This window comes from Dermacentor silvarum, chromosome 2, assembly GCF_013339745.2.
Source record: "Dermacentor silvarum isolate Dsil-2018 chromosome 2, BIME_Dsil_1.4, whole genome shotgun sequence".
Classification (NCBI taxonomy): Eukaryota; Metazoa; Arthropoda; class Arachnida; order Ixodida; family Ixodidae; genus Dermacentor; species Dermacentor silvarum.
This window is the reverse complement of record NC_051155.1, coordinates 8,992,864-9,019,464: the sequence shown is the minus strand read 5'-3', so window position 1 is coordinate 9,019,464 and position 26,601 is coordinate 8,992,864. Positions and strand designations below refer to the sequence as shown.

General features: G+C 47.3%; 1 protein-coding gene across 5 annotated transcripts in view; it reads right to left on the bottom strand.

Annotated features, from left to right (window-relative positions):
• Positions 1-26,601, bottom strand: part of LOC119441305 (serine/threonine-protein kinase greatwall) — a 273,862-nt gene that overhangs the window by 119,502 nt on the left and 127,759 nt on the right. For all 5 annotated transcript variants that reach the window (XR_007465401.1, XM_037705927.2, XM_049661143.1 and 2 more), the window contains one exon: positions 17,164-17,270. Coding sequence is in view for 4 of the 5 variants with exons in the window: in XM_037705927.2 (XP_037561855.1) it covers positions 17,164-17,270 (107 nt within the window). In the remaining variant the exon portion in view is untranslated. The remainder of the gene's footprint in view (positions 1-17,163; positions 17,271-26,601) is intronic.

The following is a 26,601-nucleotide window of genomic DNA, read 5'->3' as shown; positions in this document are numbered from 1 at the left end:
TATGGCGGGCGATAGAATGCTCCAGCAATAAATGAGGTATTATTATCGAGGGTAACTTTGCTCCAGACTGATTCTACGTCATCATGTCCGATATCAAACAAAGATGACTGCAAAGAAGAACGAACTAACAAAAACACCCCTCCGCCTGTGCGTGCCCTATCATTTCGATAAGCGGTAAAGTGGCTTGGAAACACCTCATTATCACTATCGTGCAGGGCAAGCAGGGTGGCTTCGATGCGGCACATGGCGCAGTGAACAACGCTCGGGACAAAGGGAGGCCGGCGAGCGTATTCGTGCCAGGATCTAAGCAGGGTGGCTCCGATGCGGCACATGGCGCAGTGAACGACGCTCGGGACAAAGGGAGGCCGGCGAGCATATTCATACCGGCATCTAAGCAGGGTGGCTCCGATGCGGCATATGGCGCAGTGAACGACGCTCAGGGCACAGGGAGGCCCGCGAGCGTATTCGCGCCAGGATCTAAGCAGGGTGGCTCCGATGCGGCACATGGCGCAGTGAACGACGCTCGGGACAAAGGGAGGCCGGCAAGCGTATTCATACCGGCATCTAAGCAGGGTGGCTCCGATGTGGCATATGGCACAGTGAATGACGCTCAGGGCACAGGGAGGCCCGCGAGCATATTCGTGCCAGGATCTAAGCAGGGTGGCTCCGATGCGGCACATGGCGCTGTGAACGACGTTCGGGACAAAGGGAGGCCGGCGAGCGTATTCGTACCGGCATCTAAGCAGGGTGGCTCCGATGCGGCATATGGCGCAGTGAACAACGCTCGGGACAAAGGGAGGCCGGCGAGCGTATTGGTGCCGGCATCTAAGCAGGGTGGCTCCAATGTGGCACATGGCACAGTGAACGACGCTCGGGACAAAGGGAGGCCGGCGAGCGTATTCGTACAGGCATCTAAGCAGGGTGGCTCCGATGCGGCATATGGCGCAGTGAACGACGCTCGGGACAAAGGGAGGCCGGTGAGCGTATTGGTGCCGGCATCTAAGCAGGGTGGCTCCAATGTGGCACATGGCGCAGTGAATGACGCTCGGGACAAAGGGAGGCCGGCGAGCATATTCGTACCAGCATCTAAGCAGGGTGGCTCCGATGCGGCATATGGCGCATTGAACGACGCTCGGGACAAAGGGAGGCCGGTGAGCGTATTGGTGCCGGCATCTAAGCAGGGTGGCTCCAATGTGGCACATGGCGCAGTGAATGACGCTCGGGACAAAGGGAGGCCGGCGAGCATATTCGTACCAGCATCTAAGCAGGGTGGCTCCGATGCGGCATATGGCGCAGTGAACGACGCTCGGGACAAAGGGAGGCCGGCGAGCGTATTGGTGCCGGCATCTAAGCAGGGTGGCTCCAATGTGGCACATGGCGCAGCGAATGATGCTCGGGACAAAGGGAGGCCCGCGAGCGTATTGGTGCCAGCATCTAAGCAGGGTGGCTCCGATGTGGCCCATGGTGCAGTCAACGACCCTCGGGACAAAGGGAGGCCGGCGAGCGTATTCGTGCCGGCATCTAAGCAGGGTGGCTCCGTTGCGGCACATGACGCGGTGAACGACGCTCGGGACAAAGGGAGGCCGGCGAGCATATTCGTGCCAGCATCTAAGCAGGGTGGCTCCGATGCAGCACGTTGGGCACAACTGCGCTCGGGCAAAGGCCAGCGAGTGGAGACAACACGTCGGAGGGGCTAGTAGGCACCTGCTCCCCGCGCGTCTCAAAATGTTGAGAAAACCTGTAACTGGCGTGGTTATATAGGACTAGCATATCAAGCAGAGCGGTCGACATCACCTAGGGCGCTCGAAGGTAGGAATCGCTCCCGGTGGCCGAAAGCGGAGGGTCGCTGTCACGGAGCGGCATATTTTCGAATGGTTTGGACGCTGATTAACGACACGCCGAATTACGAGCGTCAAACACGTGGGCTCCTGACTGTGCAGCGTATAATGCATTCGACATCGAGACGCCGAATTACGAGCGTCAAACACGTGGGCTCCTGACTGTGCAGCGTAAAATGCATTCGACATCGACACGCCGAATTACGAGCGTCAAACACGTGGGCTCCTGACTGTGCAGCGTATAATGCATTCGACATCGACACGCCGAATTACGGGCGTCAAAAGCGTCGTGGCCGCTCGGGCTGCCATCTCGATTCCAGACGCGTCACGCCGATTATGGACCCCGAAGTGTGCACGTACGGCCACGTGGTAGTGCCGGGCTCAACCTTGGCCCTTGACATTGGGAGAGAGGCTAATCTGCGGTTCTTCGTCCATAGTGATAGGTCGCGGCCAAGATTGTTGGGAGCTAAGAGAGCTGAATTCGGAGAATGCTACGTAGCGGCAGTTTCCCTACCTAGGGAACTAGGGAAAGGAGAGGCTATTTAGGCGCATGTTTTGGGCCCTGCTGATTAGTCTAGAAGCTGAACCCATGCGCTGCTGAGAAGCCATCGGGGGGCTAGTGCCGTCCAGTATCGCCTGGGCCCCCTGGCCACGTCGGAACTCCGAGGAACTTGTTGACGTACGAGACGTCAAACCAGCGTCTGCAACGAAGCTCACGGTAGTTCGCCTCAAGTTAGCTCAACCTGCTTGAGAGAAGACGTCCAATCTAGACTCCCGGGAAACCCAGCTCAGCAATTCGCATCCACCTCGACAAGATCGGACCGCCAGCATTCTTCGGGAAAGCTTTGTGCACCGACTTCCACGGTTTATGGACTTGCTGCTGCTGCCCGGCAATGCGTATGACACCATTTGTTTTCTTTTGAACTTTGATTTCTTTTGAACGTTGTTTTAGTGAAATGCTGTTAAGTGTATTCTTGTGTATTTGATCCTCGCACTGTTTCATTTTGATATCTACTGTTAATTCTTCGTATTTATTGTCCTTATCATTGTGTATATTAAGCTCAGGTGTGTTAGTCTGTCTTGTGTCTTTTTTATTATTGTATTTTATGAACTTGTGTATATTTATCAGCCGATAAATATCTCGTTTTTTTTTTGTTTACTCCCGACTCTGACTCTTTTCACTGTGCTCGCTTGCGTACGGAACGACCAACCAGCTTGTCTACCCCGTCGATCGACTTCGCGCCGACGACGAATCGGGGACAGCTGTGACATAAACTGGCGTCCGCGAACAGGACGTTCCGTACAAAAAGCAGCGCGGTGAACGGAGAACGATGATCGTGGATATTGATCGAGTAGTGCTACTGACACATTCTTGTGCAGTGTAGAAAGCATGTGCATGCGAATTGTGAGCGCACGGTTTTTGGTGGTGTAGCAGTAGCGACATTTTGGAGGAAATGGAGTTCGAAAAGTGGGCAGAACTAGGCAAACAGTTAGGCCTAAAGGGCGCTGATTTGGCGACATGGATTGTGCAACAGCAGAGACAGGCAGTCCGGGAAGGGCTGGAGTTGGCCCGAGAGGCAAGGCAGAAAGAGCGAGAGAAAAGGCAGAAAGAGCGAGTGGCGGCGAAGGAAGCTGTAGAACGCGAAATACGGCTGTTACAATTAATGCTTCAGTTTAAGCAAACTGGCAGCCTGAGCAGGGCTAGCAACGAGCACCTGGAAGTGCAGGAGGAGCAACAGAAATGTGAGGTGCCCATAGAAGTCGCACACGGAAAGTGCGAAGAAATCGCACGCACGGTTCTGCCGATAGTAGGAAGAGAGGCTGATCTTTGCGAGCCTAACAAAGGTGATGCCAGATCTGCAGACCGTGGCGTAGTTGTAGAGGGACCCGTTGATGGGGACCAGATTGAGCGCGAAGAGATACTGAGCCAATTGAATGCTAGAGAAGCAGCTAGGCCAGCAGTGGACGAGTTGGCATATGTCGCGAAGGTAGCGCCTGCAGTAGTTGTCCGAAGTGACACAAACTCTTTAGGCAAGAGCACCAGTGGAGAGTGCAATGGATCAGAAAAGTGCGCAGAAGCACAGTGCGGGCAGGACAGTGAAGTGGTGGACAGCTCCCAGATATGTGAGCTACGGTGCGGAAAAGAAAATAGCTGCATTGCACCGAGGTGTTTGGAGCTCTCCGCCAGTGAAGGTGGATGTGAGAGGGGTGATTCACCCGCTAATCATTCAGACAGTGCGGTTGAGGTGGCAATCGTGACCGACGATATGCGCGCCGGTCACCACGAGAGGCGAGCTGAAGGCTCGGAAATCGGCACCAGAAAGCGTGCTAGGAGAAGGAGAAAGAAGCGGTGGCGCAGAGTCCGTAATGCGGCAGAGAAGGCAGCGCCGCCAAGTAAAACAAAGGGCGCTAATCCCTGCGGGGAGCGCAGTGAAAGTTCTCGAAAGGCGCATTGGCCGATTGCTATGTTTTGTGTACGAGCGCGTCCGAACCGCCGGGGGAGGAAGAGAGAAAAGGGCCGTTCGTCGCGGAGGCGGACAATAGCAAGGGTGCCAGTATGTTCCCCCTCGTTCGGTTCCTTGAAAAGTGTGCACGGCATGGCACAAAAGAGAGAGCCGATACGGCGCCGCGAATTAGGCATAAGCGTCAATAAAGTCGCTGTGCGATGCGTGACAGGCACGTTTCCTGTTTATGAAGTGTCGGGGATGGACAGCGAGGAGAATGGCCGCTGTACCTTTTGCATTCTCTCGCCGACAAGATCAGCTGTCAAACCGCGCCCGCCTCGAGTACGGCTTAAGGATATGGCTCTACCTTAAGCTACTAGAAATGAAAGTGACGCAGGTTGTTGGTAGAAACAGTTTGTTTCTTTAATTTTTCCATGTTCGGTTAATCCCTTGGAGATCATTCATTAAGCAAGTTTGGAGCTTTGGGTAAATTGTTTTAGACGCTCTAAGATATTCTGAGAGAGTGGTGTGCGTGCATAGAAAGTTTTTGAAACTTTGTTTTTTTGATATGTTTTTTCTGTAGCAGGCAGGCTTGTTTTGGGGTGATACGCTGTATCAGTTCACTTTGCGGAAGTGTTCGCAAGATTTTTTTTTTTATGTGAGAGTGGGTCGCTTTATTTTGAAGGAGCCATGGGGTGGCCTTGTCGTTTGGAAGAGTGTTTGCGCGGTTCCTTAAAGCGTGTCTTCCGCGAACACAAAGGGAAACAAAGCGCTGGTGCGTATCTCGCACGTGTATTTGGAAGACGGAAGCATTTTTTGCGTTTCAGTTGGTGCGGGGAAGTGTTTTGCAAGATGCGCGAATGTCCTGGTCGTCTTGAGCGCGTGTTTGGCGCACGTTTTTGGTTGCCATTGCACTAGTACGTGTATTAAAGCTGATGTGGAGCGTGAGCAGACTATTCATGGCAGGTGTGCTGCATATGTTATTTCGAGTACCATTTATTTGCGGTCATTGTGCAGTCGAGTTGGAGAATGTTGTTGTTGTGTGCCTGGACGTGTGGTGTTGTGTTCGATTTTTTTTTGCATGGTACACGTGGTTATTAGATGTATAATGTTATGTATACATAGAATGGTCTTCTTTTTCTTGGTTTTGTTTTCGAAAATGCCACTCGTGTAAGTGAATATTATGTGATAATATTCTGAAAGTGGGGGGCTGTGTCACGGAGCGGCATATTTTCGAATGGTTTGGACGCTGATTAACGACACGCCGAATTACGAGCGTCAAACACGTGGGCTCCTGACTGTGCAGCGTATAATGCATTCGACATCGACACGCCGAATTACGAGCGTCAAACACGTGGGCTCCTGACTGTGCAGCGTAAAATGCATTCGACATCGACACGCCGAATTACGAGCGTCAAACACGTGGGCTCCTGACTGTGCAGCGTATAATGCATTCGACATCGACACGCCGAATTACGGGCGTCAAAAGCGTCGTGGCCGCTCGGGCTGCCATCTCGATTCCAGACGCGTCACGCCGATTACGGACCCCGAAGTGTGCACGTACGGCCACGTGGTAGTGCCGGGCTCAACCTTGGCCCTTGACATTGGGAGAGAGGCTAATCTGCGGTTCTTCGTCCATAGTGATAGGTCGCGGCCAAGATTGTTGGGAGCTAAGAGAGCTGAATTCGGAGAATGCTACGTAGCGGCAGTTTCCCTACCTAGGGAACTAGGGAAAGGAGAGGCTATTTAGGCGCATGTTTTGGGCCCTGCTGATTAGTCTAGAAGCTGAACCCATGCGCTGCTGAGAAGCCATCGGGGGGCTAGTGCCGTCCAGTATCGCCTGGGCCCCCTGGCCACGTCGGAACTCCGAGGAACTTGTTGACGTACGAGACGTCAAACCAGCGTCTGCAACGAAGCTCACGGTAGTTCGCCTCAAGTTAGCTCAACCTGCTTGAGAGAAGACGTCCAATCTAGACTCCCGGGAAACCCAGCTCAGCAATTCGCATCCACCTCGACAAGATCGGACCGCCAGCATTCTTCGGGAAAGCTTTGTGCACCGACTTCCACGGTTTATGGACTTGCTGCTGCTGCCCGGCAATGCGTATGACACCATTTGTTTTCTTTTGAACTTTGATTTCTTTTGAACGTTGTTTTAGTGAAATGCTGTTAAGTGTATTCTTGTGTATTTGATCCTCGCACTGTTTCATTTTGATATCTACTGTTAATTGTTCGTATTTATTGTCCTTATCATTGTGTATATTAAGCTCAGGTGTGTTAGTCTGTCTTGTGTCTTTTTTATTATTGTATTTTATGAACTTGTGTATATTTATCAGCCGATAAATATCTTGTTTTTTTTTTGTTTACTCCCGACTCTGACTCTTTTCACTGTGCTCGCTTGCGTACGGAACGACCAACCAGCTTGTCTACCCCGTCGATCGACTTCGCGCCGACGACGAATCGGGGACAGCTGTGACAGTCGCGAAGGCGAACCTACATCCAGCGATCGGTGTCGTTCGCTTCGAAGGACCATAAGTCCGCAGGGGGTCAAGAAGGAACAAGGGCCGTGAAGGGGCCTGCTCTGATGCCATGCCGAAACCATGTTGGGCGCCAGTTATGTGGAGATGGGTTTGCACAAGGCTTACCCTGCGAGCGACGCTCAGGAAAGGGCACGACACTCCTCCGCTCCGCAACGCACAAAGGCGCTACGGCAGGGTTTGTCAACTCTCCAACACGGCGCAGAGAAGGCTCCAGAGTCAGATCGCCAACAAACACGGGTTTATTCAAACAAACACGGGTTTATTCACCCAAGATACAGCACAGTGTGACAGTCATGGCGCTTACGGGCCTGGGCTCACTGCAAGACCGATCGAGTACCCGCGCCCACAACGCTAGGGCTAACCGGGTAGCGGTCCACCCAGCATGAGAACAAAGGTCTCATGTAACCACCTCGTTGCGGGCCTGTGAGCATCTGCCGCAGCGAGGAAGCGCGCAGCGGATGAGAGCTCGGGTGGAGAGGGTGCCCGGGGGCCTCCGCGCGGGAGCCCAATCAATGTGCGTCCCGGTGACGTGTTCTCGCGGGGCAAGTCCAATCCAGGGGGGAGAAGCACGGTTTGCGCGGGAAAGTAGGTTCGGCGTGCTAGCCATGTCCGTCATGCTGCCGTTAAGGCGGCGGTTCCCGGAGATCGAGCTAAGCGCCACGCACGAGCTGGGGGACGAGGCGCGGGAAAGCACCTCGATCGCCACAAGCGCTCCATAAAAGCTGATTCACACTAGGCCGACACGGCACCAATATTGGTCTGATGACTGTTGGCGACAGCGTTTCCCTTTCTTTAAACCATTGGCCACAGCGTTTTCAATCCTGTAAACTGCTCGCGTCATCAGTCGGCAGACTAAAGTCGTTCTCGTGTTGGCGTAGTGTGAATCAGCCTTAAACGGACTGCACGGGGCAAAGCTGAAAAATTAAAAGCGTGTGTATTGCCATAAATTCAGGTGTAGCTGAACTGATTGTTCAGTCTTTGTGATGTCGAGGCTGCTTTTTTTTGAGGTTTGATAAGGATAGAACAACTGTGTGAAGGAATCCATGAAATAATAATAGAAGGGAAATGTCTCGGCGAGTAGTTATTGGTTGCAACGAAACGTCGAGTTTTATTTGAGTTACACTTGACCGATTACTATATATATTTTTAATGGAATGGCTCGCTCTATTGTGGATACTCTCCAGGACTTTGATGAGGTATTTTCGATGAGGAGACCATATAGAAGACGCGCACTCAACTTGCGGCCGTACAAAAGTTATGTAAGCTAGTTTTCGTAGTAGGGTAGGTGCAGTTCGTAAGTTGCGATGCAGGAATCCTAATGATCTGGAGGTGTTAGCTGAAATGGAGGTGACGTGATTAGTCCATGAAAGATTGTGCATAAGGAGAATGCCTAAGTACTACTTATATTCTGTAGTGTGGTCAACTATGTTAGAATCAAAATGATAAGAAAAGTGAGAGTTAATAGTTTTTCGAGAAAAGGAAACTACTTTGCACTTCGAGACATTTAGGGACATGAGCCACGTAGCACACCAATCACCGATATGTTCAAGATCATTCTGGAGTGCCATGTGGTCAGCGGAACAAATAATCGAACGGTATACAATGCAGTCATCAGCAAATAATCGTACAGAAGGGAATATATTATTATATTATTCGGTAAGTCGTTAATGTAAATTAAAAAGAAAAGAGGTCTGAGTACACTGCCTTGAGGTACACCGGAGGTAACGTCAGACAGGGGAGAGGAAAAGTTACCAACAACAGTGAACTGTTCATGATTAGAAAGAAAATTACAAATCCATGATAGGGTTACTGAGTCAAGTCATTTGCAGAGAGCTTTGATAACCGGCAACTATGGGCTACACGATCGAATGCTTTTGAAAAGTCCAAAAAGATGCAGTCAATTTGTTTATTACTGTTCATGTCGAAGTGTAAGTCAGATGTGAATTCTAGTAGTTGGGTTGCGCAAAAAAATCCTTTTCGGAAGCCGTGCTGTTTCTGGTAAAAAAAGTTATTACATTCAAGATGAGAGTATGTGTGGGATGCAACAATGTGTTCTAACATTTTGCAGCAAATGCTTGTTAGTGATATAGGACAGTAATTTTCGGTAGAGCTCTTGCTACCTTTTTAAAAAAGTACTATTTTTGGTATATTCCAGTCAGTAGGAAGCATACCAGTTGCAAGGGACTGGTTAAATAGTTGTACGAGAATATTGCTCGATAATATTATTGTGCTTTTCTATATTTTAGAATTTATACCATCTATGCCAGAGGATGATGACACCTTAAGGTTATTTATAAGATTGAATATGCCTTTTAAAGTGATAGTGATGGGAGCCATGTACTGGAAATAAAAAGGTATGTTAGAACTATTTTCTCTTGTAAAGACGGATATAAACAATGACTTGAATGCTGTTAGACACTGACAATCAGGAATAGGTATGCTGTTTTTATCCTGCAATGAAATATTACTGCACTTATCACTAGGGTTAATCTTTTCCAGAATTTTCTTGGATTACTGGTAAGAATCCCTTGTGTATCCTTCGAGAAATATTTATCTTTGGCGACCAATAAAACTGAACAGTACTTTTTTAGATAGTTCTTGTATTTATCCCAAACCAATGTTGTTTGTACGCGCTTCGCATTTTCATACAGGCGTTTTTTTCTCGTTTCTCATTCGGTGAAGAGTTTTAGTAAACCATGGATTGGAATTATCGTTTGTTATTGTATTGAGAGGGACATATTCTTCAATTATTGCAGACAACTTATTTCCAAATAGTACCCAATTTTCGTTGACAAATCTGCTGTAAAGGGATGGCGCCAATACATTTATAAAAAGCTTTTAAGTTGCGAGTTAATGATACTATAATTACCTTTATTGTAATCTCTAATTTGCTTTGTTGTGAAACCAGCGATAACGCTAGAACGTACTCGGATTCATGTACAAATAGCTGACGCCTCTGATCCGTAGATCACGATTTCGATGATCAACGCATGTGCTCATTATTACTGTTCTGCTTGAGTACAGCTTGCTATTGTGGCCACAGGTTCACCCAATAAAGGGTTTTGGGACTCATCACTATGCAATGGTCGAATTCTTCACCACGACAATACATGAGAAACTCTCTTGCATGTCAGCAGTTTGTTTCAGCTAATTAAGGTAATTTGGCTCTGTACCCTGTACTCTTGGCACTCCCCAAGGCATCATTCTTGGTCCTCTACTTTCCTCATCTTTATAAACAATTTACCTAATTACGTTTCGTCATCTGTACATCTCTTCGCAGATGATTGAGTTCTCTTGCGAGAAGTAACAGTTGAGACATCAACGTCATCTCTTCTTGGCGCTAAACGTGGCATATGATGCTAAAAGCAAGCATGCATTCATGCGTATGTCCCGCACTACCATTCAATTACCGCTATACCAAGTATATGGCAGTATGCAAGAATGTTTTATCATAAATATCTGGGCGTACACATCACTGCTACCTTTAACTGGACTACCGATATACAGTTAAACCTGGATATAACGAAATTAACAAATTCCCGAAAAACTTCGCTATAAAGAGGATTTTGTTATATGCAGGTTTGGCACGAAAATTTGAAAAAGAAACGCTTACCGTATGTACTATCACTCAAGATTTACTCCTAATACACTAAAGTTGCGATGAACAAAGAAGTCCCAGTTTCACCCAAAAGGTGAAGCATCGATTGCGACAGCAAATTAGCAGACAGCTATACGAAGTAAGGATAGTACAGTCAAATCTCGTTAATACATACCCACTTAAAGGGAGAGGCGGGTCAAAAAACGGCGATTTTCATTTAAGAAATAGGTTTTGTGTTTTTAGTTGTTTCAGCTACATTAATCTCTCCTATTTCACATGAAGAAATCAGAGCCAGAAATGATCGGGAAAAATATAATAAACTCGGTTAAAGCACTCGAGGTGGCAAGAAAAGGCACAGATATGACACATTTTTAAACACGCGATGCGTCAAACCGCGGTGTCGCATGCCATTGGGCTCGTGCAAGGTGGTAGGCCTAAGCTTTTTCTCTCCAAGGTTAGCTTTGCCGCATCACAATCTCCCCGGGAAGTAATAATAATAATTAACAGAAGTAAACAACTTTTATAACTTTCAATCACATTTTTCTCAACTTCATATTTTGAGCAAAACGAGGCGTTTGTGCACAACATTTTATGTACTTATTGTGGTCCAATCAAGACCACATTTGATGGGCGTAATTTTTAGGATATGTAGAATGCACTTATCTAGGATTTAATGCAATCACTTTATTTTTTTAAGGATGAAAATTTTTAATGTACTCGGGCACCAGCCACGGAACATGAAGCACCAGATATGAAATGCTCTTAGAATGTTGCCTGTAAAGGGAATCACATTATCTTGCCTATTAGCACTCAGTGGAGTGTTAGGGATAAGAAAAATAATCTTCCACTGCTCTATCATTCTAACTGCTAAGTCCAGCAGCTGCACAAACATGCACTGCTTCTCACTTATGCATGGCACTTAGGACATGAAAGCATCGAGATAACCTAAAACTAAAAGTAGATTTCGAATGAAGAGATCAAGCTCTATAAGTGGTAGAATTTTCATTCGCCCAGCATCATTATTTAAAAAGAAATGTTTCTGAGGAGCATCTCCCCTTAATGCGTAATTTCGGTTCAAATGTAGTCACGAAGATTCCCCCACCCAGCCCCCATTGAACCCTATGTACTGGCTGACCGCTTAAGTCGTAGTCGCTCATTGCCCACCAAACAGTTAGTGCGTAGTATTTTTCTTGTTCTACGCGCAGAGGCACAAAAACGGCAAAATCTCATGTGTGCGAACGTTCGCCTCTCGAGTTGCGACACCCGGACGACAGTCGCCAGCGATAGTGAACTTACAACATGGCCACCATGACGTATTTCCTGCTCGTACAGCTGTTGCCGATTGCCGCGCACAAAAGCATGGCCATTGAGATAAGTTCCCGGTAACACGGAGAAGTTGCCGGCAGGGGGGGCAAATTCGATGCCGCCGTCGGAGTAGTAAAGACGCAGAAGCACATTTTATTGTGAAGCGCATTTGTGCCGTCACCATGGTAGTCGCTTTGAGGTTTCGTGTAAAGGAAAACACGGCAACGTCGTCGCCGCGCACTGCACGCTGTGTGTGCGAGTGAAAGCTCGTGAGGGTCAGCCGACTCAATCTCGCGTGCGCGAGGAAGAAGGGGGGGGAGGGTGGAAGCGCGCTTCGGCGCTAGGCACGGTGGGGGAGGCGAGAAAGGGAGGCATTTACTTCGGCGGCGGCCGCCGTATCTTCAAAGTGAACTGCAGACAAAGTCAATATCTTGTGTTTCTTCGTCGAAACACTCATCCTTGGAATGTTATACCAGGTACTGGATGTGTGGGCGCCTGTCGTTTCGCACAAGCGCGAGGCGTGGGAAACGAAGAGCAAGCGACATGATGGCGTCGTATAGTGTCACCTAGTGCCAGGTTAGTGAAGTGAAGCGCAGAGACTTGCACAGTTACCAAAGAGTGGCGCTGCAAGCGTGTCGAAAAAAAAAAAGTTTTTTTTTCCTTCAGCAACATCCACAAGAAAAGGAGAGTGCCGACATGGCGGGCTAGGCCAGCTGCAGCAAGCGGCGGGATCAGGTTTGAATGAAGGGAGGGGGAAAGGTCACGTCCGCGGCGGTAAGATCGCCAGGTCAAGGGATACAGGCCCGCCTCACACACACTCACACACACACATGCGCTAGCTCTCGCCTCTCAGTCGCCATGAATTCGAGCGCGCGAAGCACGACACCGCCGCTTCGCATTCCGTCGCGGCGGAGAAGGTGTTACTAGTTGTTGCTCAGGCAAAAAATGACAAAATTTGGGGTGAAATCTCTAGGTTGTCGGCGGGGAAAAATTCGTTATTTCAAGGGGGTCTCCCGCTGCCCGCTGCCACTTCGTTACATACAGGTCTCAAATACATGTGCTTCCATGGAGTAACGGCAGGGAATAGAAAAACTTTGTTATATCCAGGAATTCGTTATATGGAGGTTCGTTATAAGCAGGTTTAACTGTAGTAGATTATATCATAGACAAAGCTAGTCGCATGTTACATTATCTAAAAAGAAACTTCGATTCAGCCTCTGTCGATGCCAAGCTCCTCTCTTACAGTACGCTTGTTTGTTCACAACTTGAATATGTGCCGTCAATCTCAGGTTATTAGTCTTGCAATTCTTAAACTGATTAGAAATTGTAAGGAACGTATCGGCCCGATTTATCTTCTCTATCAACACACAGCTAGCATAACAAGTATAAAATATACCTTAGGCCTAAAACCACTTTCGACAAGACTTTACGTAAAGTTTTATAAACTATCTGTCTGGCTGCCTGTTTAATAACATTTTTAAGCATGATACTTCAAGGGATAACCTGCTTGTTCGCCTTCATATACATATCCTCACGACTTGATCACAGGAATAAGGTAGGCATCATATAATGTAAAACCAAAGCCTTTTCCGATTCATTCACTCTTCGCACATGCTACGGTTGGAATGGCCTTTCCTCTACCATTGCCACAATTAGTGATGTTTCATTGTTTCACTCTACCGAATGCAATTTCATAGACTAATGAACTACCATTATTTTGGGTTATTCTGTTCTTTTATGCTTCATATGCTGTTGTAAGTTTGCTGTTATTGCTACTGCAGCAAGTTTTAGAATTCATTGTATTATATTGTTAAACCACTCCCCTCTGTAATGTAATCTTTTTAGCTTCAGGGTACTCATGAATAATAAAATACCGTATTTACTCATGTAAGGCCCACACACCCACGTTGGTGGGTGAAAATTTGGAAAAAAAAAGTTCACTAAGTTTTATGCGCATACTTGCATGCTGGTTAATTCTTGCCAGCTGCTATAAGATGGCACTAGTCAGCATCCAACTGGAAATGTGCTCATAGATGGCCGCCAGAGGTTGCATTTCTTTGCTTAGTCTGAGCTCAGTTCTGTGTTTCAGTGAGTAACCATGAGCCTGCCTCGTGTAAGGCAGGCCCAGTAAAAGATGAAAAAAAAAAAAAGTTTGGGCCTTACACGAGTAAACACGGTAAATAAAATAAACAGTTTACAACATGAGGGGTTAAATTTTTTGTGTTTTGAATGTGTCAATGATGCGACATTCAAGGTCATGCCTTGATCATGTAACCACAAAATCACTCGGTGTATTGTAGCCCTTTAGTGATTAAGGTTCAAAAGGTAACTTAAGCACTGTAATAGCTATAAAACCATGGCAAAAAAAAAGCCAGCAGATCCCACGCCCTGTGGGAATCGATGTTATGCGAAGCAGTGTGCGGGGAGCCTACCAAGTTAACGAAACGTAGGTGGCTCTTTCATGGCCTACATGACAAGCATGTCATGACATTCATGTCATGAGACCTCAGCAGTCCCTTTATGGTGCATTCAGACAAAGGACCGAATCCGGATTCGCAGGGCCGGACGGCGTGTCACGTGACCTCACATCAGCGATTTGCTACGTCCGCTCTTCTTCCGTGAGCCGCGCGGACGGATAACGCCAAGCCGTTTTTCACACCCAGATTCTGGCGGGGTAAAGCCACAGCTTTAACTTATAAACACACAGTGTGTGGCAACCAGTACACTACTCTCCTGCTCAAGGACAGCCGCATTGCAGTCAGCATCAGTACTTTGTTTGCTGGCACCTGGTTTCAGTGCTTCACAGCTCCTGGATTCGTTTACTTCTATGAACAATAAATTTGTGCGATGACGCTGCCTTTTATTTTATCCACATCGTGGAAGAGTTTCCCACTTTGTGGGACCTCAGCCGTGCAGATTATGCGCACACCGTCACAATCAGGGAATAGTGACTCTCTCCGGCAATGCAAAAAAAAAAAAAAAAAAAGAAATCTCAGTCAACTGCACGCTAGAAGATTACAAAAAAGTAGGACGTGTACAAATAGATCTGATATCTGGTTGTTTCAGAGCAGTAAATGGATACAGTGTCAGCGAAAACCAATCAAACTCAGTGGTGCAGTTAAGTGTAAACTGATCAATATTATCGCATGCATGTTTATGCAAAAAGTTGGTGCCGACAGCACGGTCATACAAAACTTGTGTGCACTTGTGATACCGCTTCCATGCAAACCCTCTGGATCTGCATTAAATATTTAGGGCGCGATTGAGCTTGTACGCCACCACACGAGCGCGCTTGAAGACACTTGTGTAGCGGCCTTCGATCAGCACCAAGGTCAGTTTTCAACCGATATACATTTACCACAACGCTCTCCGTAATAACTTGGAAACGTGTGATGCTTACCTGAAGCAAGGTACCGCAGTGTGACCTGCAGCACGGTGCAAGAGTATATTTCTTACACCGTGGTTTCTGCCGATATAGAACGGCACATAACAGTATCCTCCCTTCGTATGTGGGGCCCCACGCGCGACAGCAGTTGCAGAAACTACTCTCTGCTTAACGAAGCAGCCTCCGGCATTCGTCGAGGTCAGTCTTCAAGAGCTCTTCGTAGAGCAGGTTTTGAACCCACAATTCTTTCCTTCCCATCCAGTCTTTCTGCCAACAACGCCGTTTTTGTGGAAACAAATCAATGTCCTCGTCAATCTCTGACAGAACAACAGCCATTGCAGCCAAACGTCGCTTTTTGCTGGCCTCCATTTTGTAGGAAGATACTCTCAAACCAGTCTGCTGATAGCCAGTGCAGCGGCTGCGGTCGAGAGTGATCCAGCTTGGTGGCGCTGTCGTCTGCTAGGGCCTCGTCCACCGAGTGGATGCGCTTGCAGCCGGACGGTTCGTGGCATAGTCGTCCACGTCCGCTAAAAATCCAGATTTGGTCCTTCGTCTGGATGCACCATTAGCTACACCTAAGAGACCTTAGGGCGAAAGCCTTAGCCATACTCCTGACTATGACTTCTACCACCAACCTTTAGTGTTTCTTTCACTTAGTACCCACATCCAAACCCATTTAAGTGTTTTTGAGTGTTAATGTTTTTTTGCTGAGTCATTGTCAGTTTTGCTCAGTCAAGCTCATTACTATGCCATCCTTTACTATTTTCTTCACTAAGTACCGACGTCTGAACCCATTTCAATGGTTTTTGTGTCAATCTTTTCTTGCTGAGTCATGGTCATTTTTGCTCAGTCACGGTCATGACAATGTCTTCGACCAACAAACTTAGGCTTTCCCTCTACCTAGTGCCCAATCCGAGCCCATTCCAGTGGTTTTTGAGTGTTAATTTTTTTTTCGCTGAGTCACTGTCATTTTACTGAGTCATGCTCATGACTATGACTTCTACCAGCATCTTTTAGTGTTTCCTTCCCTTAGTACCCACGTTTGAACCCATTTCAGTGGTTTTTGAGTGCTATACTTTTTTGCCGAGTCATGCTCATGACTGACTTCTACCATCATGCTTTAGTGTTTCATTCACTTAGTACCCACGTCAGAACCCATTTCAATGGCTTTTGAGTATTAATCTTCTTTTGCTGAGTAATTGTCATTTTTGCTGAGTCATGCTCATAACTATGATTTCTACCATCATCATTGAGTGTTTCCTTCATTTAGTGTCCACGTCCGAACCTATTCCAGTGATTTTTGAGTGTTAATCTTTCGCTGGGTCACTGTCATGACCTACATGACACGAAAGTCATGACATTTATGTCATGACCTATCACTTGTGTTCGTCGTACACTCCTGTCATAATATGCCAATTTTGGTACCTACCTATTTAACAAAACGACCATGAGAGCACCAAGAATTAGGCGGCTGTTTCATGACCTACATGACACGCATGTCATGACATATAATTTATGTTCGTCATATACTCTTGTCATAGTATGCCAATTTTGGTACATACAAAGTTGACGAAATGACCATGAGAGCACAAAGTCGTAGGCGGCTAGATAGATAGATACTGTCAAAGTAGCAAATGTTCGCCAAGAAATGCTTCACATTCAAAACAACATGCAATACCACTTCAACTTTGGACTGTCTGTTTCAAGTACCATGAAGTTTCCACCACAACTGGCTCTGCTTGTTAAAGTGTGACAATCTGGCAGTTATCACTATAAGTTTGTCAGCAGCTGCCAAATCCCCATATGAAGTTATCACATAATGGTTTTAACGTGTTGCAAAAGTGCAAAGTCAACTTTTATAGCTGGAGTGAGTTGGTTCCTGTACATTAGAAATGGGAGACGGTGAGATTAATGTCAAGTTTAGTATGCCAGTGGCAGGCCAATACACAGATGCACACCTGCTCCAATGAACATTGCCATATTACTTACACTTTTGCAAAATACGGTGCATACACTTACCATAAGAAACATTTAAATCAGTTCAAAGTGAACTCACGAAGGACAAGTCTGATGTGAGTGATAGGAGCTGGCCTGGTGTGCGGCCCAGGACAGGACGTGAAGATGCACGGCTCGCAGGTGTTCCCAGCACATCAGCCAGTTCAACTGCACACAAGTGATGCACACTTTTGCAGGCAGAGATGCTATCAAAAAAGCCGACAGATCCCACAGCCTGTGGGAATCGATGTTATGCGAAGTAGAGATGGGCAAAACGGCTCAGCTCACTGAAATGAACTGGTTCATTTGAACGGCTCACTGGTTCACTTAAACATGTAACCTGTGTTATCATATTCTATAGTTATCTGGCTTTGAAAAAAACGATATATACATAATTTATAAACCGTGTTATTGGTATTTTCGCTATGTTTAGAGAATATTTTTACATATATTAAAAGTGTAAATTTTTAGTTGTAATAAAGCTTTCTTTTCTGATATTGGGGATAAAATGCTTACGATACTGAAACAGGCACAATGCTAGATACTTTTTTCAGAAAAAGATATGTAACTTCATCATTACAGAAGCTTGTCTTTTTTGTGGTACATTAAAATCAGACTTCGTCAAAATAAGAACACAGAATGATTGTACATTATCTTTCAACTTTATTCATTTATTCACATACGTACATCCACCATAATATGAGTGAGCTGTAACGCCATGCAAGATAAATGCAGAAATCATTTCTTGAAGTACAAAACAAAAATCCTACGAAAGATCCACAAAACTGCCGCACGTACCATTTGTTTTTTTTTCGTTTTTTTTTTTCTTGAGCACACGCGCCATACTGGCAATCATGCCATCATGCACCAGGACAAAAAAAAAGAAAAAAGAAAAATAGAAATGAAGTTCTATTACAACACAACAGATCATTGGCCTCGTTTTAATGACGTGCTCATGATAGACGCTCAGAAAATGCACTGAAGTGGATGTCATGGGCGACATTTTGATGACTAAACTAATTAGCACAAATGAAGACCAGGACGTAAACTGCATGTTCACCTGTTGTCTTTAAAGACACGGAAGACCATCTTCAAAGTGTTATTGGACCAGTGCATGATGTGCGATCGGTGAGAGCCGTGAGACATCGTTCGAACAGCAGCAGGCAACGAACGGTACCATCCTTTGCCAATAAGGGCTTCTTTACTTCTCCCTTCGGTGGCATCGGGTGCCACACCATAGGACGCACAAAAAACCAATGGGACTGCTACGCACGCCACACACTGCGAGCGAGTACCAGTAGCGCGAGTCTGCCCACACCGGCCACGATTCGTCGGTCAGAACTCGAAACCTCGAAACCCAGCAGAAGACCCGGCTCTGACAGAATGGTTCGGCACGGCTCATTCCACGAGAGAGAACCGGCTTCCTCACTCCGAAAGAACCGCCGCTCACTTACTGAATTTTGAGCCACTTTTTGAAGAGCGAGGAAGTGAGCGGCGGTTCTTTCAATCTTCAGCCGAAGGCGAGGGGGTGAAGGCGACTCTTCCGAGGAAGGGCGGGAGGTAGATAGATAGATAGATAAACTTTAATTCAAATATAGTTTTGTCTTGCCCCAATGGGGCATCGCTAATGGTCGGGGCCCCTAGTCCAGGGCTCCGCTGGCTTTTGCCATCTTCTGTGCTCTCTGGATCAGCTTGAGCTGGTCGTCGAGGGCTGAGCTGGACAGCAGTGCCTCCCATTGCTCCCTCGTGGTGTTCGTGTCATGGTGTTCTATGTTGTGTAGCGTGCACTCCCACGTAATGTGGTATAGGGTTGGTGCGGCCCCACACCACGGGCATTCGTCCCTTTAGGGCGGGAGGGCAGTTGCTTTCTCGTACTGGTAATAGATGGCACGGAAGTCGCACCCAGCAGAAGACCCGGCTCTGACGGAACGCATCGGCACGGCTCACTGAATGCAAGAGAACCGGCTCCCTTTCTCCAAAAGAACCGCCGCTCACTTTTACTGACCCACGGCTCACTCGCTCTTTAAAAAGAGCCGCTCACAAGATCCGGCTCGCTCCTGAGCGACCCATCTCTAATGTGAAGCAGTGTGCGGGGAGCCTACCAAGTTAACGAAACGACCATGAGAGCACCAAGACGTAGGTGGCTGTTTCATGACCTACATGACATGCATGCCATGACAATTATGTCACGAGTCCTCAGGAGACCCATTAGCTATGCTTAAGAGACTTTAAGGCGAAAGCCTTAGTCATGCTCATGGCTATGACTTTGACCATCAATCTTTAGCCTTTTCCTTCACTTAGTACCACATGCGAACTCATTACATTGGTGATTGAGTGTTAATCGTTTCTCGCTGAGCCGTTGTCATTTTAGCTGAGTCATGGTGATGAGTGAGTTTGGCCATCAACTTTGCCTTTTCCTTCTCTTAGTACGACATTCGAACGCACTCCATTGGTTTTTGAGTGTTAATCTTTTTTTTTGCTGAGTCATTCTCATTTCTGCTGAGTCATGGTGATGACCATGACTTCTACCATCATCCTTTAGCGTTTTTTTTCTGAGTCCCCACGTCCGAGCCCATTCCAGTGGTTTCTGTGCTATTCTTATTTCGCTTAGTCATTGTCATTTTTGCTGTCATGCTCATGACTATGACTTCTACCATCATCCTTTAGTGTTTCCTTCACTTAGTACCCACGTCAGAACCCATTTCAGTGGTTCTTTAGTGTTCTTTTTTCGCTGAGTCATTGTCATTTTCGCTGAGTCATGCTCATGATTATGACTTTCACTAGCATCCTTTAGTGTTTCCTTCACTTAGTACCCACGTCCGAAACCATTTCAGTGGTTTTTGAGTGTTAATCTTTTTTGCTGGGTCATTGTCATGACCTATCACTCATGTTCGTCATACACTCCTGTCATAGTATGCCAATTTTGGTATAAGCCAAGTTAACGAAACGACCATGAGAGCACAAAGACATAGGCCGCTAGATAGATAAATAGATAGATAGATACTGTCAAAGTAGCAAATGTTCGCCAAGAAATGCGTCGCATTTAATAAAGCTCTTGACATATTTCAAGCTGTGCTGGCAACCTTAAAGGCAAAATGAAGGCAGGCCAGGAATGGCAGAACGTGCGACCCAAGTGCATACCTCAGAGGCACATATGACACACAACATGCTTTAGACAATTGTGTGCGTCGACTACTAGACGCGCTATACTGGGACTGCGGAGCTTATCTCTGCTACTGCTGCTTTCTGCTTTATTCTGTCATCCCGCACCACGGCGCTCCACATGTGTGAAACGCTCTTGGGAAAGGGGCCCAGCAAGTCTATACCAACTTTTTCAAATGGTAAAGTAGGAGGTTTCACTGGTTTCAAAAGGCTTGCAGGAGGCATCGCCGGCTTCTTAACGACGTTGGCAACCTGGACAACCAGCAACATACCGTCTTGTGCTCTTAAATAGCTTTGGCCAATAAAAGCGCTGGCATAAGCGATGAAGTGTGTGGGCAAAGCCCAGGTGACCCGATGAGATGTCGTCATGTATAGTGCGATGAATCACAATACGCAGGCATACAGGGATGACTAGGAGCAACGAAGCGCCGTCAGCAAAGTAATTCTTTTTGTAAAGCAGGGCATCACACAGCGTGAACGGCGTGGTCTGACCTGACGTGCTGGCAGCCTCCAATAGGGGTAACAGCGTAGGATCACAACATTCACATTTAAAGGTACTGAAGTCAGGAAACTCGGTAATGCTGGCAAGATCTGTCGAAGTCGTCGTCAGCATTACAGTGTGGCGACAGGAGATGAGACAAGCAGTCGGCATAGGTATGACACTGACCACTCTTGTAGGTGACAGAAAAGTTGTATTCTTGAAGGCGTAGCCCCCCAAAGTGCCAGCCGTCCAGAAGGATCCTGCAGTCCAACAAGCCAGCAAAGGAAATAATGAGCCGTCACTACCTGGAAATGGCGACTGTACAGATAAGGTCGAAACTTCTGGATGACAAAGACCACTGCCAGGCATTCCAATTCGGTGACAGTGTAATTTCGCTCCGCTCTTGTCAGCGCCCGACTTGGGTATGCAACGACGTGTTGACGCCCATGGTGAAGTTTTACGAGGACGGCACCATTGCCCACACCGCTAGCATCAGTGTGTAGCTCAGCTATGGCTATGGGATCGAAATGGCACAACACTGGCCCAGAGGTTAGTAAGTATTTCAGCTGACGGAACACATCCTCGCACTCTGTAATAAATACATACGGAATGTCTTTCTGAAGGAGGCATGTGGGTGGGTGAGCAAGTTGGGTGAAGTTCTTAATAAACCGGCGGAAATACGAACACAGGCTTAGGAAACTAAGGAGGTCTTTTGATGTCTTCGATTGGCTGAAATCGCGCAAAGCAGCAATCTTTTGAGGGTCAGGTCGTATACTATCTTTGTTCACGAGAAGACTGAGAACAAGAGTCTGGCGCTCACCGAAGTGACACTTCTTTGAGTTTAAAACCAGTCCTGCAAATTTTGTATGCGGTCCAGTACGACGCCAAGTCGCTGATTGTGCTTCTCAAGTGTTTCGCCAAAAATTATTACCTTATCGAGATAGCACATGCACATTTCCCATTTCAATCCGCGTAGCACTGTGTCCGTAAACCTTTCAAAAGTTGCTGGCACGTTGCATAAACCGAAAGGCATGACATTAAACTTGAAGAGTCCGTCTGGGGTCACAAAGGCAGTTTTCTCCTGATCCGTCGGATGCATCGGTATTTGCCAGTATCCCGATCGTAAGTCAACGGAGGAAAAGTAGGAGGCTGCATGAAGGCAATCGACAGCATCGCCAATGCATGGCTGAGGGTATATGTCCTTCTTTGTGGCTGCATTAAGTCTTCGATAATCAACACAGAACCTCCAAGAATTGTCCTTTTTCTTAACTAGTATCACTGGAGCTGCCCAAGGACTGCAAGACTCCTGGACAACACCTTTCCGCAGCTTTTCTTGAACTTCCATGTCGATTACTTCTTGTTCTGCAGGAGAGACGCGGTACGGCTTCTGGCAAATTGGCATCGCTTGGCCTGTGTTTATGCGGTGTTGCATTCGTGAGTCAGGAAACGAAATTGGATGCTCGTCTAGCACGAAATCGAATACTGGAGCATAAGCACCCCTTGCAATTCTGTCCGCTCTGAAGAGGATAGCGACTTGTTCGTCATGCGGGAGAATTCCATGGTGTAGTCGCGATTTGCTGCGCTCATGTCAGTGGAAGCGTCAACCGCATCAATATAGTCGCTTCTGAGTCAAAGGTGGCCAGCTTGAGGCCAGTCGGCAGTAAAACTTGCTCCATAGAGGTGTTCAACGTCCACACGTGAGCACGACCATCTAAACGTTGTATAATGAATTGAGGAACCAGTATGTTTTATTGCGATAGCAATTATATGGACACTTCAACCGGATTTCTGCCGTCGGCGTCGCCGTGAGGTTCCGTATAGATTTCAAGGGCGATAAAATCGTCGCCGCGCGCCGTATGCGCGAGCGAAAGAGCGCGGGGGACGCGCGCTATCACGGAGGGCGAACTCCCCGCGCGCTATCACGGAGAGCGAACGCACAGTGGAAAGCAAACGCAACCGTCGCCCGAAAGGCTGTGGGGATATGGGAGGGAGGGAGGCGGGGCAGCGCTGTGCTCCGGCACCAAAGGTGTATCTTGCCACTCAATCTCCCACGCGAAAGCAAGAAACCGGAAGAGGGGGGGGGGGGGCTCAGCTTCTCCTCTGCCAACAACTTCTCCTTTGTCCGGCGGTGCCGGTCACCCGCACCGTCTCTTATCTCCACACGGCTCTGTCCTCTGTATGCTCTGTGCATTCGCCTTCGCCGCTCAGTTTCCGTTGACGCGATAGACCGCGCGAACCTGCGCTTGCTGCCAGCGTTTTGACAGTCGTTGGCTGCAGTCATTCAGTGTGATCTATTCATGTTTGCTTGTGCGCGCTGACACCACGATTGTTAATTCAGTTTGTGAGCCAATGTGTATAAGTTTATGCAGCCGATAAAACTACTATCCCTACTCCGAATTGCCCTCTACTAATTTTCTATCGCAATCGATGCTTCGCCTTTCGGGCGAAACTGCGACATTTTTTTTCTTCAACATGGTAGGGGAGTATGGCTCAATTAAACCATGACAGCAATACAGAGGGCCACTGGACCAAATTCTGCAGTCTGAGCTGGTAAAAGGACATCATGGGACACGGAAAATACTCCCTGCTTTTCAACGTCAGATACTTCTGGTATTGGTGTTATCAAGTGACTTCGAAGAGCAAATTCACCAGCCCCACAATCTAACAATGCACCACATTCACCAAGAAAGTCAATCCCAAGAATGATGTTGTGAGTGGTGTGTTCCAAAAACAATAAATTCAGTCAGAAAATCTTATCTGCCAACACTCACTATAGCAGAGCAAACACCAACGGGCCGCAGGGTTTCCCCCCAACTCCACGAAAAGTAGTCTTTCGGTCACACGCGAACATAACCTTGTGTCCAAGATAATTTTTAAACAAAACCCTCATAACTGAAACTGTAGCACCGGTATCCACTAAGGCACGAGTACTTAAACCATCAACAGAGACACACACTTTGTTTTTGAACGTGGTGACAGGCGGAGGACTATGTGATCGTCCCACGAACTCACCTCCATCGGTCGCACCAGCTAGTTTCCCAGCTAAAATGGTGGTGAAAGTAAGGACCATTTGTTTGTGGGTGGTATGGCGCGTGTGATCGAAAATGCCTGACTCTCTGTGATCTCGTCTCTACACCTCCTCGATCATCTTGTAAATAAACTCATCTCATCCATAACAATATTGTAACTGACGGTGGTCTCGACCACCGTCAGTAGCACTTCGCTCCTAGAAGAGGCATGACGTGTGTCCAGTGGGCTCTTGAAAAACACTTTGCAATTCAGTTGCAACAGCGCGACTGGATATGAAGAGTAAGTAAAACAACCACAGGGCGCAAAGTTATTAACTAATAGTCAGCTGATAGCCAGTGCCATGTGGTGTACTCTCCTTTTACTGAGTCTTTGTGTCCAGTCGCGCTGTTGCAACATGAAGCTATACCAAATCGCCCATTTTTCATCCTGCCGAATCTACTTTGCAATGTGGTGAATGCGGTTTACATCACGAATCCGGGACCTCAAAGAGGTGCAATGTAATGCTAACACACTTCTCTCGCATTTACTGCTAAATTGCCAGTGATTTTTTTTTTTTTAACACAAGGAAGATTTACAACAGTAAACATGTGAGACATTGAAAAAGTTCTAAAAGGCATAGAACTGCTTAAGCCTGGGTGTTATACAATGTAGCAATCTCGCACTTCGAGTCGAATTTTATGTGTAGCTCCACCTTTGCTTTTATGTCAAGCTTCAAAACTGAGAAAGGTTTTGTGAATGCAAATAAATGAATACCATAAACTAAGGAATAGCTTGCATACAAAGCAAGTCTGCAAGTGCACTCTTGCTATGTTCGTTTACAGTAAAGAGTCAGTGAATTAATGTTATGTGCTGCTTCTACAACACGACTTCAAGCACAAGGCTTGCATGTGTTTTTTGTTTTTTTTTCAGAATGCTCGTTTTACAAAGCGATTCCGAGGTACTAAACAAGAACTTTACACACAGCTATTGGCATGAATGAGCATCAAATTCCTGAACAGGTTATATACGTATACTTCAAAAGGATGGTACGTTGGGCACATTGGTAATCCATACTGAAACTACTGACAGCGCGAAACGACACGAACAACACAGAAAAGATACACAGACAAGCGCTGATCCGTGTACCTTTTCTGTGTCGCTCAGGTCGTTCCACGCTGTCAATAGTTTCGGTATCGTTATATATACATACTGTGACAGAGCGATGAAGACGTTTTTAGATGACTTGAAGAAGAAGACGCTCTGGACTTCGCGAGCTATGATCTTTTAAGCCGCTGCCATTCTTGTAAATACAGTGTAAATATATTTCTTACTTCTTTTCCCCGCAACAATACAGAGGTGAAAAACATAGTGACAAACAACTAAAAAAAAAGTACAACTGAAAAACATGTCAAATGAATGGGACACAATCCTCAAGTGGCACAGGAAGCTTAAACGGACATTAAAGGCAAATACTAACTCGACGTGGACTGTTAAAATACCATTCGAAAAACCTCACACTGTGCGGTTAATTTCAAGAAAAGACTACAAGAAAATTGCGTCTGAAAGATTCACATACCTTTAGCACATGGGTTCTCAAAGTGGGTTCCGCAAAACCCAGGGGTTCCGCAGGCCCCTGCTCGGGGTTCCGTGAGCCACTGATAAATTTTCCCTGGTTCCGCGCTCGCCACGTGGCTAAGACGGCGAACATGAGGTGCGCTCGATCCAAAGAACACCCATTACACCATGCCCGAGTGTCAAAAAAGCACATCACAGTGCGTAACAGCAACGCGCAAACTACACAATAGATCCGCCAGCAGCTTGTAGCCACCTAACCTCCGAAAACGGAAAGCATGCCTAAGCTTTCGCACTTTAATCTCGGAGGCCGTAACTTACCACCATGCGCATTTCTCCTGTTTGTAGATAGGGTAGGTGCCGATAACGTGCGCGCTAACGTATACGTTGCAGGAGTGAAAAGAAAAAAAAGAAAATGCGTGGAGCATCCCAAATGCGCGACGCAAAAGAGCAAAAATGGCGCTAGCGTCCAACCATCGCCATTGTCCTCAGTGGCAATGGTACGCGGTACGTGACTGACAGCAACGCTGGAATGCTTCGTGCGTAATTGTGCCCTTGAAGCCTTTATTCTTATGTTATCTCCACGCGTGACACTGCGATAGGGGCTAGCCACGGTCGTGATCGCATCTAAAGCCACCACAGCTTCGTCCGCAGCGGTTGCGGTGCGCGCGTCGGCTGCGTGCCTTCACAGCTACGTGGTCGCCATCCATGATCGCGTCGATAGCGACCGCGGTTTCGTGCGCACTTGTTGCAGCAAAGGGTAGTTTCGTTTTGACTTGGTGAGTGCGTCGGCTATGGCGTCGGCCGCCTGCCTTCTGAACCGCAAGGTCGCCGACCATGATCTCGTCGATAACGGCCGCGGTTTTCTCCGCAGCGGTTGGGGTAAGCAGTAGTTTCGCTTTGACTCAGTGCAAAGCTGTCGAAGATGAAGAGCACCGGCTACATCGCGATGGGCGGGCAATTTGTTGGCGACCAGCTCACTAGCCAAAAAAGTAATCGGGATGTGCGTACGGTAGTGAAAAGCGTGTCTCAGATGAAGACGCGCGCCGCGGCCGCGCTGCGAAGGATGTCGCGAGGCCTTCGCCGCTGCTAGCTGACGAGAACTTCAGCTTCCGCACTGCTCTTCTTCTTTCTAGGGTTTTACGTGCCAAAAGCAGTTCTGACTGTGAGGTACGCCGTAGTGGAGGGCTCCGGATTAATTTTGACCACCTGCGGTTCTTTAACATGCACTACAACGCAAGCGCGTACACGGGCAAAAGTTTTTGCATTTCGCCT